This window comes from Terrapene carolina, unplaced genomic scaffold (genome assembly GCF_002925995.2).
Source record: "Terrapene carolina triunguis isolate 2854851 unplaced genomic scaffold, T_m_triunguis-2.0 Scaffold96, whole genome shotgun sequence".
NCBI classification, from domain to species: domain Eukaryota; kingdom Metazoa; phylum Chordata; order Testudines; family Emydidae; genus Terrapene; species Terrapene triunguis.
In genome coordinates this window covers 31072674-31088296 of record NW_020664447.1, presented here as the reverse complement: position 1 = coordinate 31088296, position 15623 = coordinate 31072674, and the positions used below count along the sequence as shown (strand labels likewise).

General features: G+C 49.8%; 1 protein-coding gene across 3 annotated transcripts; it reads left to right on the top strand.

The window, feature by feature from the left end:
* The first annotated feature begins 303 nt into the window (after positions 1-303).
* ACP2 (acid phosphatase 2, lysosomal) lies at positions 304-14567 on the top strand. Of its 3 annotated transcripts, XM_024215182.3 has the most exons (11): positions 304-470; positions 703-798; positions 1023-1109; positions 5046-5198; positions 5570-5668; positions 5821-5910; positions 9838-9970; positions 10059-10147; positions 11809-11915; positions 12212-12387; positions 12472-14567. In XM_024215182.3, exons 1-11 carry the CDS (start codon positions 381-383, stop codon positions 12606-12608), a joined length of 1257 nt encoding a protein of 418 aa, XP_024070950.1. In that variant the 5' UTR covers positions 304-380; the 3' UTR covers positions 12609-14567. The 3 variants fall into 3 exon arrangements, with proteins under 3 accessions (XP_024070950.1, XP_024070967.1, XP_024070959.1); XM_024215199.3 differs by lacking the exon at positions 703-798; XM_024215191.3 differs by lacking the exon at positions 1023-1109 and having other exon boundaries at positions 305-470.
* The last annotated feature ends 1056 nt before the right edge of the window (positions 14568-15623 follow it).

Below are 15623 nucleotides of genomic sequence, written 5' to 3'. Positions count from 1 at the left end.
AACCCCATCCATGCCAGTCCCAATGGACACTAGCTCCGGGGTGTATGCACACAGCCTAAGGACCAGACAGCAGCCAAGGGAAGGGCACTGGGGGCCTGGAAATGGGTGACAGCCCCTGCCCTGAGCAGCTGACAAAAACACCCTCCCCCACCCCATGGCGCTTCTCTAACTCACTTCCGGTGTGCTGTTCCTTTCTCCCTTTACTGTCCCATTTCTATGGTGCTTCCGCCTCTACCAAGATGGCGGATCCCTCTTTCCTGTGTGTGGCGGAATGTGTACCGGGGCGGCTCCTGCGGCCCGCATCGCCGGGGTTCCGGGCGGCGGGCCGGACCGGGCCAGGCCTAGCAGCCGCGTCAGTGATAGGCTGGGTGGGGAGAGTGATGGCGGCTCCTCTCGCCCTGCTGCTGGGCATCAGCCTCGCGCTGGCACCGCCACTGGCTCAAGCCCGGAGCCTGCGCTTCGTTACCCTGGTGAGGGGCGGCAGCCGGGGAGCTGGGGCCTCGGTTCACCGGCGGGGCTCGGCCCAGACAGGGAGCGCAGAGCGAGGCCGCGCCCCGGGCGAGGCGGGGGAACGGGGGAGACAGGTCGGGGCGGGGGGCGCCGCTGGGCAGAGGTGAGGAGGCCGGGCGCGCGCGCGCGGTGATGGGGCGGGGGGTAGCGGGTTTGGGGCACTAGGCAATTCGAAGGTGTTTCCTCTTTCAGTTGTACCGCCACGGGGACCGCTCCCCAGTGAGGGCCTATCCTCGGGACCCCTATCAGGAGAGCACGTGGCCCCAGGGATTTGGGCAGCTCACCCAGGTGGGTACCCCGGGAAGCAGCATTGCATTCGGAGTTGTACCTCAGAGGTGTCTGCTTTCTCTCCCCCTAAGAAGGGGATTGCTGCCCTTTCCTAAAAAGGGGTGGGAGGTGCCGGGGAACCCACCCTTTCCCCTTTGGTAGGCATTTTATGTGGCCTTTGACATCGGAGGTCTTTGCTGGGATTGGCCCAGGATAGTGGCAAATCCTGTTTTTGATGCGTGCAGATTGGGATGCTGCAACAATGGGATCTGGGCCAGTCTCTCCGGAAGCGTTACCATGGATTCCTGAACGCCTCATACAATAGGCAGGAGGTCAGTGCAATGTACCCCACTACCATGGGTCATCACCCCCTATCCCTCTCCTGGAGTCACTTTATCTTCCTGTAAGGAGCAGCCTAGTGCTCAGGGTACCTGCACTGTCTTCAGGGCCCCTTATTGTTTCCTTTTGTCATGTTCATGCTGCTGTGCCTTCACATATTAGGATACAATATGACTATATTAAATAGCATCTTCTGTAGAAACTGTCTCTGAAATCACTTGGGTTACTGTGAATACCAAAGGAATGCAGTCCCCTAAGAGTGGAGGGAGGGCTAGAAGGAATGATGGTTACATCTGGGGGTGACAAGATACTATGCAAGAGGAGGCCTGAGGCTACTGCCACCTAAACAAAGGGAGGTAGAAAGGGTAATAAAGAGACCTACAGAAGCACCCATGACATCAATTGGAATTTATCTGATCCCCTCCCGCTCTTGGGAAGACATCACAGAGAGTGAGCTGCAGTTAGGTGTATCTCTTTCATGCCCTCCTTTTGAGAAATTGAATCAGGAGGCCTCAGGCAAGTTATCTTATCTGATCAACAAGCAGTGGAACTCAGGCTCCAAAGGAAATCAACTCAGCCACATAAATAAATGCAGTTCCTCTATCCAGCAGCCTTATTGCTTTTTGGTTCCCCACCCTAACTCTACCATACTTTTGCAGTAGAGCAGATATTTATGCAAGATTTTCTAGAACCTTGGGTTACGGAGATGTTGCATCTATCATCCTTAGCAGATTGTGCTTGGGTCTTCAAACATACCAACACCCCTCAGAAATTGTCAGTTAAAGTAAAATTCTTTAGGAAGCAACTAAAGATCTAGTTTCCTTGGGGGAGCATCCTGTTGCCACCTAGCTGAGTAAGACTATGCCTGCTTTCTGGTTCTCTTCCATCATTGTTTCCTGCACTGAGGCAGAGACACCTGCCCTACTCTCAGATCTTTATACTTTGTGGCAGATATCCCAGTCTTAAAGGGCTAGTAGGATTGAAGAAAAAGCTACTATTAGTATGCATAAACTCTCCCCATGAGATAGCAGGACAAAGTCAACCCAGGGATAAGCAGAAGCAACACCATTATCAGAAAGTTAGACACCTACTCTGAAATTGGTCTATGAATTACAGTTGGAATATAGCACTGGATACCACTGCCCCTGTATCAAGGAATGAAAGACTTGAGCCTATGGAAATTAAAGTAACAGTTTTAGCTGGTAGCTGATCCCCTCCATAGGACAGGGATGCAGCCTGTGTTTGCCTTGCCCAGTCCCAGGCAAGGCCAGTGACCAGCTCCAGGCACCGTCTAATAAGTTTACACATCCACACCATAATCTGTATCCAAGCTCTTCTTTTATTTCTGTCAGTAAAGCGTTAAGGGTCTTGTCCCGAAGTAGCTGATTCTGTTTTCTTTGCAAGTTTGATGTTGCTACAGAAGTCTTTGCCCTAGTTTTTGAAAACTGGATGGTTCTGATTAGCCATTTGGGAAGTTCACTTGTTCAAAGTATGGAGGCTTTCAGGAGGCATATACTATACATAGAGGTGAAATTTGGGGTTTCTAAGGGAGGGATGTGGGAAGTCCCCAAAAATACTTATTACTGTTCTTCTGACAGATTTGAGTCAACTGGAGCAGGAAGAAGAGTTTCAAGATGGAGGAAGTGTTATCTCAGGACTCCTGTGTCCTATTGCTGATACTGACTGTGACAGACCCAGACCAGTGGGGTACAGGAGTCTGGTAGAGGGCAAATATACTGGTCACTGGATGAGTAGTTTTCTGTTCCCTGAGTGACCAGAGAAGGGGCTGCACTAGAGTAATCAGGAACCTGCTAGAACCAGTTAAGGCAGGCAGGTTAATTAGGACACCTGGAGCCAGTTAAGAAGAAGCTGCTAGAATCAATTAAGGCAGGCTAATTAGGGCACCTGGGTTTTAAAAGGAGCTCACTTCAGTTTGTAGTGTGAGAAGCTGGGAGCAAGAGGTGCAAGGAGCTGAGAGTGAGAGGGTATGCTGCTGGAGGACTGAGGAGCACAAGTGTTATCAGACACCAGGAGGGAAGGTCCTGTAGTGAGAATAAGGAAGGTGTTTGGAGGAGGCCATGGGGAAGTAGCCCAGGGAATTGTAGCTCTCATGCAGCTGTTACAGGAGGCACTATAGACAGCTGCAGTCCACAGGGCCCTGGGCTGGAACCCGGAGTAGAGGGCGGGCCTGGGTTCCCCCCAAACCTCCCAATTGACCTGGACTGTGGGTTCTTCCAGAGGGAAAGGTCTCTGGGCTGTTCCCCAACCCACATGGTGAATCTCTCAGGCAAGAAAATCTGCCAATAAGCGCAGGACCCACCAAGATAGAGGAGGAACTTTGTCACATGACCCACAGCTGTGTCAGGCCTTCTAATATTAATGTGGTAGTGGATTGCCAGCTGACTTCTTCTGGTCAAGTGTCTGCTGCCTCATTTCCCCTTTTTGGGCTCTCCAATAAATGCAGATTCATGTGGTTCAAGTAACACTCCCTTCTTCGGGTCTAGCTTATTAACAACAGTTAATGGTTAAGTGTCAACTCAAATACAAATCTTCCAGCTCTCCTCCCCAAGATTTGAGGTTCCTTCCCACATTTTTCTTTCTCTTAAAGCTTTTCCCAGCTGAGGCTGCTGTTTCTCCTTTTTCCTGCAGCTGTCTGCCACCTGGCTAAGGCAGAGAGCACCCTCCTACTTCCTGATCCTGGTATCCTCTCATCAAGCTCCCTTTTATAGGAAGCACCAGCTCCGGGTTGCTATTGTGTGACTGTTGGTCACTTGATTCAGCCACAGGCTAGAGCTCTATAAAAGGGTGCTGGGACATGAGCATATGCCCAAGGATAAGCAACCTGAGACAGCGCTGTAGATTGTTCTTTCTTTATCCCATGTTAAGATACTGCTCAGATGTTTCTTTAGAGCACACCTTGGATGTCTTTCATCCTAGCTAATGGGAAAAGGTCTCTCTCTAGCCATGCCTCAGGTCAGATGGGTGGAAATATTCAGAGTAAAGGCAGTGAGTAAATCTTGTGTTTTCCGAGAATAAGTTTTGAGGATATAGTTTGTATGCAAGATGCTCTATAAAGCAAAACTATATCACCATTCACAAGACTCTTGTTTTATCTGCTTCTCTGATGTCCTGACTGCCAGGATATTTATCCCTGCATTTATAACCATTCATCTCATCTACTCCACCTATCACTGAAGCCTGCCCCACACACCTCTCTTCCCCTCTCCAGTTGCTTCAGTACACAAATGCTAAGGTATCAAACTCTCACCACTTTGACCCTCCTTGAATCTCTGCAATTGCTCTTGTTCTTCTTCTGTATTGTCAAGTTTTCCTTCTGCCAAGCTCTGGAATGATAATAATCTTCTGCCCCCTTCCCTCCGAGGACCAAAAAGTGCTTCATAGACATTAATAAATGAAACCTCTGCCACATCCACTAGCCAGGTTGCTATTGTCATCATTTCACAGATGAAAAAACAGGCCAGAGAGGGGCAGATTCTTGTCACAGGTTACATAGCAAGTCAATGGCAGAGCTGAGGACTGAACCCTGTGCTGTAACTACACTATATTTTTCTCTTTTTACCATCCCCTATATCTATATCTCCTGCCTTGTCTCCTACCTATTTGCTACTTATATTATTCTGCCTGATCTACTCCTTCACTTGTATTCTATCTCCCATCTCCATGATGTATCCCACAGTGCCCATATGCCTTAATAGCCTGCCCTGTGTTATGCACTCCCTCTTTAACCACCATTGTTTGTGAAGTGCTTAAGCAGTAATGGCCTCAGCACACTCCATGTACTCTGCTGTGCCTAAAACTTTTTGTCTTTGTGGTGCCTGTATTCTGAGTCCCTTGGTCAGAGCCCAGGTATCCCCACTCCTGTGTACAATAGTGATATTCACAGAACAGGCTCTCTGTGCCCCTTGCAGATCTTCATTCGCAGCACAGATTACGACCGGACGCTGATGAGCGCAGAGGCCAATCTGGCAGGACTGTACCCCCCACAAGGACAACAGGTGTTCAACCCCAATGTTTCCTGGCAGCCAATCCCTGTACATACTGTGCCTGACTCTGGGGAGAGGGTGAGTCATTTTTAAGGATAAATATTGGCAGCTCAGGCATGCTGTTCTTATTATCGCCAAGAGCCTCCCTCTTCAATGTCCTCCCCCTTCAGTCCTCAGTTTACCCCATATCGCTCCTTAGCCTGGCCTTGCAGGGGATCCCCCTGCTTATAGACCCGGAATTCTCCTTGTGTCCCTTGTTGATTTAGTTGTTAGATGTAGCGTCTCACTGGAAGGGAGACCCTTCCTCGGAAGGAACTATTTAGACCCTGTTTAAGGGTGCAGTTCATCGGAGGGGTAGGGGGTGGGGGGGTTATGGTGGGGAGGCAGTACAATCGCTGCTGCTTGTCAGGAACTTCCCTGACCCAGCCTCTCCTTTTGTTTCTGCCCAGCTGCTGAAGTTTCCATTATCCCCTTGCCCGCGGTATGAGCAGCTACAGAATGAAACCCGGCAGTCAGCAGAGTACATAAATAAAACCAGACAGAATTTGGTAAGTTAGAGTTTGTGAGAAAAGGTCTCCCTGGGCAGGAAGGAGATACCTTTATATGATTGTAGGTTTCAGGGGGGGGTGGAAGATCTCCACTCTGCAGAGTTATGTGGTGGAAGACCAGAAGGTTTGAGTCTCTGCCTTGTCGCCTGCAGGAGTTCCTGGAGATGGTGGCAAATCAGACAGGGATCCGGGATGTGTCCCTGGAATCTGTCTGGAACGTGTACGACACACTTTTTTGTGAGGTAAGTTAGTCTGGGCATCCCCCCCCACAAAAGCAGGGACCTGGGTCTTGGCTCAGCAGAGTAAGATTAGGGATTCACTAGACTGGAGGCAATTGCATTGGTGAGAAATGGATTTGCCTGTTGTACAGCAACGTTCCACTTCTTCCTCCACATAGTTAGCCCTAATCTTCAGATTTCGGAATAACAACTCTTCTCCCGCTCCAGAGGCACAATTTAGGAAATCTATCTGCTCCAGCACCATAGATCCTCTAGCTGCATATTTCAGATGTCATGCCAGAACTGAAACTTAATTAACCTTTGGCATTCTATCTCCTGAGAAAGGGGTGGTTGTCCCAAAATCTTTACTGTTCTTTGGTTTTAATTAGTTAAATCTGAAGTGAGTTTTTTTCAAGATGGAGGGAGTGTTAATCTAGTTACCTGAGCAAGGAAGAGGGAGTCAAGACTCCTGGGTACTATTCCTGATGCTCCCCTAGCTCTCAGTTAACTTGGACCAGTCACTTTCCTGCTCAGTGCCTCAGTTTCCCTATCTGTAAATGGGAATAATACATTCCTACAATCTAGAGGACTGTTAGGTTTTATTCCTCATTGTTTGTAAAATGTTTTGAGCTCCTCTGACACAGGAAGGCCCTAAACAAGAGCAAAGTGGTGTCATTTTAGTAATTCCCAAACAAAAACTACATTAAAATGGAGTTAAGGCTGAAATCACATATCAGTAATATAGGGTAAACATCAATGTTCCCTCTAATTTTTTCCATCCATGTGCAGATTGAATTTTGGTATGTGCACCAATATCGAGGTAATGTGCGGATATGCGCCACCAGTACAAACAAAAAACCAAGATCGATATTTTTTAAAAGTTAATAGATATGGAAGAATAACAAGGTGCACTGCTAGGGCTGCAGAGAGGCAGCTGCTGGGGAGAGTCACGTCTTTCTCCGGCTGCCACAGGCAGCCCAGCTAGGGCTGGGAGTCCCCAAACTTAGTTTCCCCACCCCCACCTGACCCTTACCCACCTCACCTTCCACAACCTCTCTCCAGTGTTCAGGAGGCACCTAATTAGTGGAGCCACATCTGCGCGGCTCCACTAATTAGGCGCATGGTCCTTCATTCCCTTGTGTGTGGCCGCACAGGCCCACACCTTAGAGGGAACTGTGGTAAACATTATAGTTTGTGTTGTAATTTATCCCAAAACAAGCATTACAAACCCAAGAAATTTAGAGTTGAGGTTAAAACTAAAAGAAATCCAAACAGTTAGAACACTCAATAACCTTAACTCTGCATTGTAGTGACACCTTGCAGTAACAATACAATTACAATTCATGATTTTTTTTATTTTATTTTATTTTTTTTTTTAAATCCCAAAGGAGATTAAACTGATTTTTAAGACTTTTTTTTTTCTTCATAATGTCACTACAGGACAGTTATTTTCTTGGCCATATTTGCTAAGGGCAGCCTGTGGTCTAAGTCCCATTGAACCAAATTGGAGACGGGAGCCATTTTGAAAGAGGGCAATTCTTTGAGTTTCTCTGAAAAACATTCTCCAGCCTCTGTTGAAAGTGAAACTTCCAGTTATGAAGAATAACAGGAAAAGTGATAATTAATTCTAAACATTTCTTTTCCAAACCTATTCCTTGCACCAGGTCTATTCCAAATTCAGATCTTTGCCAATTTTTGTGTAGCTAGACAATGCCTGAACTGAGAGCATTGGGGACAAAAATGGTCTGACATAGGATGTTACATTTCTTAGGACGCATTTTTTAAATTACTTTTAAAATGTAAACTCATAAATTACCTTCAAATTCTCAGAAAATCCATTTAGCACTCGGAGTATGGCCTTGTTTACACACAGACTTGTCCTGGTTTAACCAAATACCTGAGTATTCATCCAGTGCACGTTTGTGTAGACAAGGCCTGGAAGCTCTACATTTGAGGAGGATACCCTCTATTCTTCACACATACAAAATTGTCTAATCTCTGCTTTGAGTGCAAAACTCAGCTCTGCTAAGTATGGAGCCATGACTGACACCACCATAATATAAGTAGAATCAGTGCTTGAACACTGCTGATTAGTTAAAACCTTCCTAAGGGTTTGTTTACACAGGAAAATTATTCCAGAATAAAGTGGGGTATGAATTTAAAGTGGAATAGCTATTCCAGAATAACTCTATGTGTAGACACCTTTAATCCAGAAAGTGGATTAAGTTTATTTAGAAAAAGGTATTCTTACTCTGGAATGAGAGTGCCAGCACATAGATTTATTCAGAAATAGCTATTCCAGAATAACTATGCTTGAATAACTCCATGTGTAGACAAGCCCGTAGACCTCAAAATCCCTGGGGGTCCAAATACTGTAATTACCAAAAATGTCATTCTAAACCTTCCCTTGCCAGCACAGTAATTGATTTTGTGACTGGGCTGAATTTCACTCTTGTTCATTAACTAGAAGGGTCTACCCCTCCCAGACTCAAGTATGTTTGCAGAGATTCCTTCTGGATAGTTTGCTGCATTTCTTTGGCTTATGCCATCCTTTTTTTTCCTGTGGGCATGGCATCTGAAAAGCCCTGTAGCCCCTGGTACTGGGAGGAACAAGCACTCCCCGATTTCCAAAGACTTTCTTAGCATCTCATAATCCACTATCTTTTCTTGTAGGAATCTTGATTTAAGCAGCTCCTGCTAGTGAAATAGAAACTCCCCTAGAAGAAAGATCAGAGAGTCCCTTTCCCATTCCTGCTCTTGGTCCCGCTCAAAGACCTTGTGTAGCAGGGTCAGAGGCCCTGTTCATTAAATCTGTGAGAAGTCTAAGCATACAGTTACAGGGCTGAGAACTCAAAGAACAGCTCATTGGTTAGCAGAAGGAGAGTGGGCAGGCTCTGAGAAGGGAGAACTTTATTCCCATGGCACACAGGACAGGGCTGTACCCCAGGAAAGGAAGTTCTGCTTACTCAGAGAGAAGTGGTGGTGCTCACAACCTTACAAATAATGCTCTGGGGAATAGACCTTGCTGAGTGAAACTGGCATTTCCACTGCTGAGGCAGTAGATTCACTCCACCAGCTCAAACCAACAAATAACTCCAAGCAAAACCAGAACTTCCTAGCTGTGCTCTTTGTTTTGCATTCATTTACCAACTACCCAGGCTGCTGACAGGTACCTGATCTGAATCATGTAGAATGGCCCAGAGGGTGCTTGTCCTAGTCTCCCATGGAGTCTGATGGGACATGGCCTGGGAAATTGGCCCAACTGAGAGATGCCCCAAAAGTTGTGACCTTTCTGAGGAGATTACAGCTGCTTTCACCATAATTCATCCATTCCTCTGAGTACACTGGCTGTCTGCAAAGCAGACTCCTCTTCTGACTCCCCTTGTTCAGAGCATGGTTATTGGGGCTTCCATCTGAACTGCATCTCAATATTACAATTACAGAGTGCTAGTATTCTGCTCTCTTCCTCAGTGCACAAGTGCCTGTGCTTCTGATGACTTCCCCTGTATGGATGTGCTCTGCCTATAGCAATAGCTTTGTCTGAGTCTTCTTCCTGCTCTTTTGTCTTATGTTTTGATTTCTGGCTGTGTGTGGTCTCAGTGGGGCAGAATCATCTTCACACAAAGCAGATGTCCCAGGATTATTGTCTCTGCAACTTGAGCTAACATCACACTCTGGCTGTATTTTCAGAAAAATGTAGTTCCTAGTTTTTATTCTTACTATTTTTTGTGCTTCTTATGATGAGATGGCAGAATGTCTTACAAACGTAGTTCTGCAGAAGGGGGTGAGAGAGGAGACTGAGCCCAGATGAGGAAGGGAGTCATCCATGGTAACACTGTGAGCCCATGGCAGAATCTGGACTAGATCCCAGGTTTCCTGACTCTGAGCCCTGTGACCTACACCCTGCCTACACAGTCTCCCTTTGAATGAGTTCTCCTTTTGTCTTTTCAGCAAACACATAAGCTGCTACTGCCGCCATGGGTGACCCCAGATGTCATGACTCGGTTGAAGCAACTAAAAGACTTTGGCTTTGAATTCCTGTTTGGGATCCACCAGCAGATGGAGAAAGCTCGTCTGCAGGGTGGTGAGTGGGGAAGGGATGGCATCTCACGTAAGAGTCTCATTCTGTCCTAATGAGCTTTGGGATCTGACCAGCTATTCTCTTTCCTCAGGGGTTCTGCTGGCTCAGATAAGGAAAAACATGACCTCAGCAGCAAATGCGTCTGCACCCCAGCATCTGAAATTACTCGCCTACTCAGCAGTAAGTCTGCATCGGGGAGCTGCCCTCCCACTCCACCTGCCATGGGATTTGGGCCTTGGTGGGGGCTCTGCCCCCTTCCATCCTCCAGTGCAGTCCCTACCTCCAGAATATGTCTCTACCCATATCAGCATATGCTCTACAGCACCTGGCATCATCCCTTCTGCATCCGAGGAAGTGAATTCCCAGTCTAAAAATCCAGCATGTGGCTGAGTCAGCAAGAGCAGGAGGACAGACTTCGGGTCACTGCCCCTTCTGATAGATGGGTTGTGCTACCCTGATGTGGTGTTTCGGCCAATGATAGATGCAGACAATCATCTCCCTCTCTAGCAACCTGCTGAGTTAGACTGTCCAGCATCACTCCCAGAACTGCCATAGAATGGGTTCCCTTGGGGTGTGTCTACACTGCAATAAAACACCCATGACTGGCCTGGGTCAGCTGACTCAGGCTTGCAGGGCTTGGGCTGTGGAGCTATGAAATTGCAGACATCTAGGGTCACAGAGCCCCAGCTCCTGCCCAAGCCCGGACGTCTACACTATAATTTTACAGCCCCAAGAGCCCAAGTCAGCTGAACCAGGCCAGCTATGGGTGTTCTGTTGTAATGTAGATGTACCTTCAAGGACTTGACCTCCTAGACTGGTATAGCTTCCAGCTCTCTCGCTCCCTCCCTCCCTCCCCTGGCATAGTCCCAAGTTACCTTACCAGGGCCCCTACTCTGCTTTCTCTATTCCTCTAGTGCAGCGTTTCTCAAACTGTGTCTGCGGACCCCTGGGGGTCCCTGAGGACTCCAGAGGGTCTGTGGGCCCCGCTGAAAAATTCCTTCCCAGGAGTTCTTCCAGGGGAGGCTGGGGAACAGGCTTGCCTGTCCTGGCTCCCCCTGCTGCTTCCGGGAGCACCAGGCATGTCCCTGCAGCCCCTGGGGTGAGGGCTAGGGGGTCTCCACACGCTGCCCCTGCCCCGACCGCAGACTCTGCAGCTCCCATTGGCCAATAACTGCGGCTAATGGGAGCTGCAGAGGCAGTACCTGCGGGCAGGGGCAACGTGTGGAGACCCCCTAGCCCCCCGCCTAGGAGCCCCAGCCAGAGGATGTTCTGGTAGCTTTCGGGAGCTGCCCAAGGTAAGCACTGCCTCCCGCACCCCAACACACTGCCTCAGCCCAGAGCCCACACCCCCTCCTGCACCCAAACTCCCTCCCAGAGCCTGCACCCCGCAACCCTTCCCGCACCTCAACCGCCTGCCCCAGCCCAGAGCCTGCACCCAAACTCCCTCCCAGAGCCTGAACCCCGCACCCCCTCCTGCCCCAGCCTGATGAAAGTGAGTGAGGGTTGGCGAGAGCAAGCGATAGAAGGAGGGGGGATGGAGTGAGCAGGGGCAGGGCCTCTGTGAAGGGGCAGTGCAAGGGCTGAACGGGGGCTTGGGGGTCCCCAAATATTTTTAAATCAAAATAGGGGTACTCGGGTTGCTAAAGTTTGAGAACCGTTGCTCTAGTGAGTTTCCCATCATCTATTTTCCCTTCTCTGGCATGGTCCTGGGTTTCTTCAATGAGCTGTCTCTTGCCCAGCACAGTCCCTGGTCCCCTGCTGAGCTCTCCTTTTGTGGATGTGGTCCCAGGCATTCTGTCTTATTCGTGAAGAGTGATTCACGTTCTCTCCCTCTTCCTTAGCATGACACAACGCTTGTGGCACTGCAGATGGCTCTAAATGTCTACAATGGGAGGCAAGCACCATATGCCTCATGTCACATATTTGAGCTTTACCAAGATGATGACAGGTGAGGGCTACAATAAGGGCATCTGCTGGGTTAAACATGTAGGCAAGACTCTAGCCTCAGGGCAGAGCCTCTTGTCCTTGCTCCCAAGGGGAGAACAACAGAAGGAAGATCTTAATACAGAACAACGGGAAAGGGCTAGCTCCCAGAGCTGCATGCTAAGTGGGTGATAGGAAGAGATATCTACGGGATGGCTGGAGAGGGCAATGGTCCTGGGCAGGAGGAAAATGGGAGAAGGAATATGTAATTACTGACTTCTCAGCACTCCATCTTGATTTGTGTCTCTGCTTTGTTCCCAGTAACTTTTCTGTGGAGATGTTTTTCCACAACGAGAGTGGGAGGGAGCCTTTTCCACTGACACTGCCTGGCTGTGACCAGCGCTGCCCCTTGCTGGATTTCATGCGGCTCACTGACCCCATCATTCCCCAGGATTGGGCGCGCGAATGCCAGGTAGCAAGCAATGTTCAGGACACAGGTGAGTGCCGGCTGGGTTGGGCATTAGTGAGAGACAGTGATGATTGAATGTTACCAGACTGAATGCTCATTTTCTCCCTTGCAGAACTGATTGTGGCTCTGGCTGTCTGTGGATCTATCCTCTTCCTCCTCATTATCCTCCTCCTGACTGTCATTTTCCGCATACAGTCCCAGCCACCTGGCTACCGGCATGTTTCCAACGAGGGAGAAGAACAGCCATGACAATTGCTCTGACCCCTCCCCAGGGAGCAAGAGGGAGCAGCGCTGCCCCTGGGAGTGGTTGGGTTGTCCTTCAGTAACTGAGCATTCTTCTGCACAGAAGCTGGACTCTGATTTGACCAGCCTCTGGCTGCTCTTTAGATGAGACATGACATTTGGAGGTGAAATTCCAGGGCATCTGGAGCAGGATGGTCCAACTGCGTGGAGGCAGTGGATTTTCCCCTTGAATCCAATGTGCTGTGTGGAATGCCTACTTCTAATACATGACAAAGCTGGGGCTCCCCTTCCACAGCCAGCTGCTCTTCAGGAATAATCTTTCTCCTTTTAATGGCTGTAATTTTACCAATTATCTTAGCAGCAGAGAGGACTGGGAATCTCTCCCAGTAGCTGCCATCACCTGCTCAGTTGGTAACGGCCTTGTTTACGGAGGTCAGAATGATTTGATTTCAGTGTGATTCCCAATCTGCTTTGAGCACTTTGTCTTGGGCCATTGGGCTGATTACTGTGTGAAGGCTGGACCTGGACCAGAGGCCCCAACTCACACCCACTGGGTAGAGGCTGAATCCTCATCTGCTTTCCAAGAAGATGGAGCTGCTGGAGATCACTGGCTTTACAGATGAGGTTGTGGGGTCCCTTGTCTTTGTCACTTAAGTGCTGCTGGCACCTGGTCACTCCTTCCTTCCCCCCTCTCCCCCCAATTCTGTTCTGAGGGGAAAAACTGGCCTTAAGTGTAAACCTCCTATTGGACCCAAGCTTCAGTGCAGGGGTAGGCTGGAGAAGTTCTAGGTATCAATGGACTTTGCCACATGGATTAGCCCATGATACCCAATTCCTGATCCTTCAGAGTTACCATGCACCTAGGCTGTTGTGCAATGCTGTACAAAGGAGAAAGTACCCTGCCTGCTCCGAGCTTTAATTGCATTCATAATCCTAATTTGCAAAGCTACAATCAGTGGGTGTGGTTATGAAATTGGGGCTCTCTCTCTAAAGTTACAGCCTTTTGTTTTGACCTCCCTCAGCTGTGAATGCCACAGGCTGCCTGTAGCTACAGCCCCTGTACCACACCATGGGTGCAGATGTTGACTGTGGGCCAAACAAATGTGCATGGCAGGCAGAAAATTTTACACTGCAATTAAAGACCATGTAGCAGAACAGTTTACTCCAAAACTGGGACATGTGCTAACCTTGCTAGTTTTTTTCCCCATCCCCCACATTAGTGTCATTTTAAAAAATAAATGCTCAGCTTAATAGGTGGGACATGCAAGTGACCCAGGGTCACTATGCACCTGTCAGGGTCAATCACCTGGATCTTCTAGATGAGTCACTAAAGGTGACTCTTTCCTGAGGCCAACTGAGGGGAGGTTGCAGGGATCTCCCTGCAGACTACAACAGGTGTTGAGAATATTAATGGCTAGCAGTCATCATCTTCTGCCCTCCACTACAGTTTCTGGTAAAGAGTGAGGTTGCAGCAGGCACCAGAGGCTCTGGCTCCTCATAGGGTGATGTTGCACATTCACTTCCTAGTTTTAGTTCCTTTTCTGGTCCAGTTCCCTTCCTGGCAGTGGAGGCTACTAGCAGGCTTCCTTTTCTTTCCTTCCACTTCACCATGGGGAATTTTACAGGCTGCTACCAGTATGGGAACTCTAATGCAGCAGAACCAGCCTGCTGCTCTCAGCAACTGCCTTACCTGTTTCTCACTTGGAGATACAATTTTTAGTTCTCCTAAAGAGCAAAACACAGTCACAAAGAACAAGCAGCTGCTCATGAGAACAGGACTGAAGGAGAAAGATGCATGGAAGTGCCATCATAGGGGCCTGTGTAGCAGAAGGGGCTATTTTTAAAGGCAGCAGATTTTGCACACATGGAGGAAAGGCTTCTATAGTGATTTAGACTTTGACTGAATGAGTTTCTGTAATTCTGTTCCATTACCTCTTGCCTTTTCTTCATTAAAATCAAAGTGAGACTGGGCTCCTGCTACTCCTTCTGCTATGTGGGATCAGAGGCCTAGGCCTCTTAGGCTCCGCATTTAATGTGGAAGCTAGGGCTACCATATGTCCGGATTTCCCCGGACATGTCCGGCTTTTCGGTCTATCAATAGCCGTCCGGGGGGGATTTTTAAAAATCTAAAAATGTCCGGGATTTCCCCCCGGTCGGCTATTTATAGACAGAAAAGCGGCGGCCAAGCACCGCTGGGCACCCAAAGCCCCTTCCCGGCTCCCGCCATCCCCTGCAGCCTTACCACGCTGTCCGGCCCCGCAGCTGTCTTCCCCCTCCTCCCCTCCCCTGAACGCTCCGGCCCCCTGCTCCTCCCCCTCCCCTGCTTCCCGCGAATCAGATCTTCGCGGGAAGTCTAAAAAGAAGCAAGGGCAAGCGGGAGGCAGCAGCAGGTAAGCTGGGGAGGGAGGAGAGCTCCGGGGAGGTGCGGCCCGGGCCGAGCGGCGTCCGGCGGCCCTGGCCCAGCTCGGGCTCCAGCGGCTCTGGCCCCGGTTCCGGCCAAGTGCGCCGGCCCGGGCCCCAGCAGCGCCAGCCCTGGTTCCGGCCGAGCGCGCCAGCCCAGCCCCGGCCGAGCACCTCCGGCCCAGCCCCAAAACCCCGGCCGGAGCGCAGCCCGATTCCTGGGCTCTTTAAAACCAGCCCTGGTCAGGGGACAGGGAGGGGGGGGTTAGATGGGCCGGGGGTTGGGGGGGGGGGGGGGGGGGTGGGGGGGGGGGGGGGGGGGGGGGGGGGGGGGCTGTCAGGAGGGCAGGGGTGTGGAGAGGGGTCGAAGCAGGCAGGTAGCAGGGGGGGTTGGATGGGTCAGGAGTTCTGGGGGTCCTGTCAGGGGGCGTGGAGCAGTTGGATAGGGCATGGGAGTCCCCAGGGGTCTGTCTGGGGGCGGGGGTGTGAATAAGGGTCGGGGCAGTCAGGGGACAGGTAGGGTCGTAGGGGGCAGTCGGGACAAGAAGCAGGGCGGCTTAGATAGGGGGTGGGGTCCTAGGGGGCAGTTAGTGGCAGGGGTCCCAGGAGGGGGCAGTCAGG

Coding starts and splice junctions, on each gene's coding strand:
- ACP2 (XM_024215182.3), top strand. CDS start 381: ATGGCGGCTCCTCTCGCCCTGCTGCTGGGCATCAGCCTCGCGCTGGCA. Junction 799..1,022: donor GATTTGGGCAGCTCACCCAG/GTGGGTACCCCG, acceptor TGATGCGTGCAG/ATTGGGATGCTGCAACAATG. Junction 9,971..10,058: donor GAAAGCTCGTCTGCAGGGTG/GTGAGTGGGGAA, acceptor CTCTTTCCTCAG/GGGTTCTGCTGGCTCAGATA.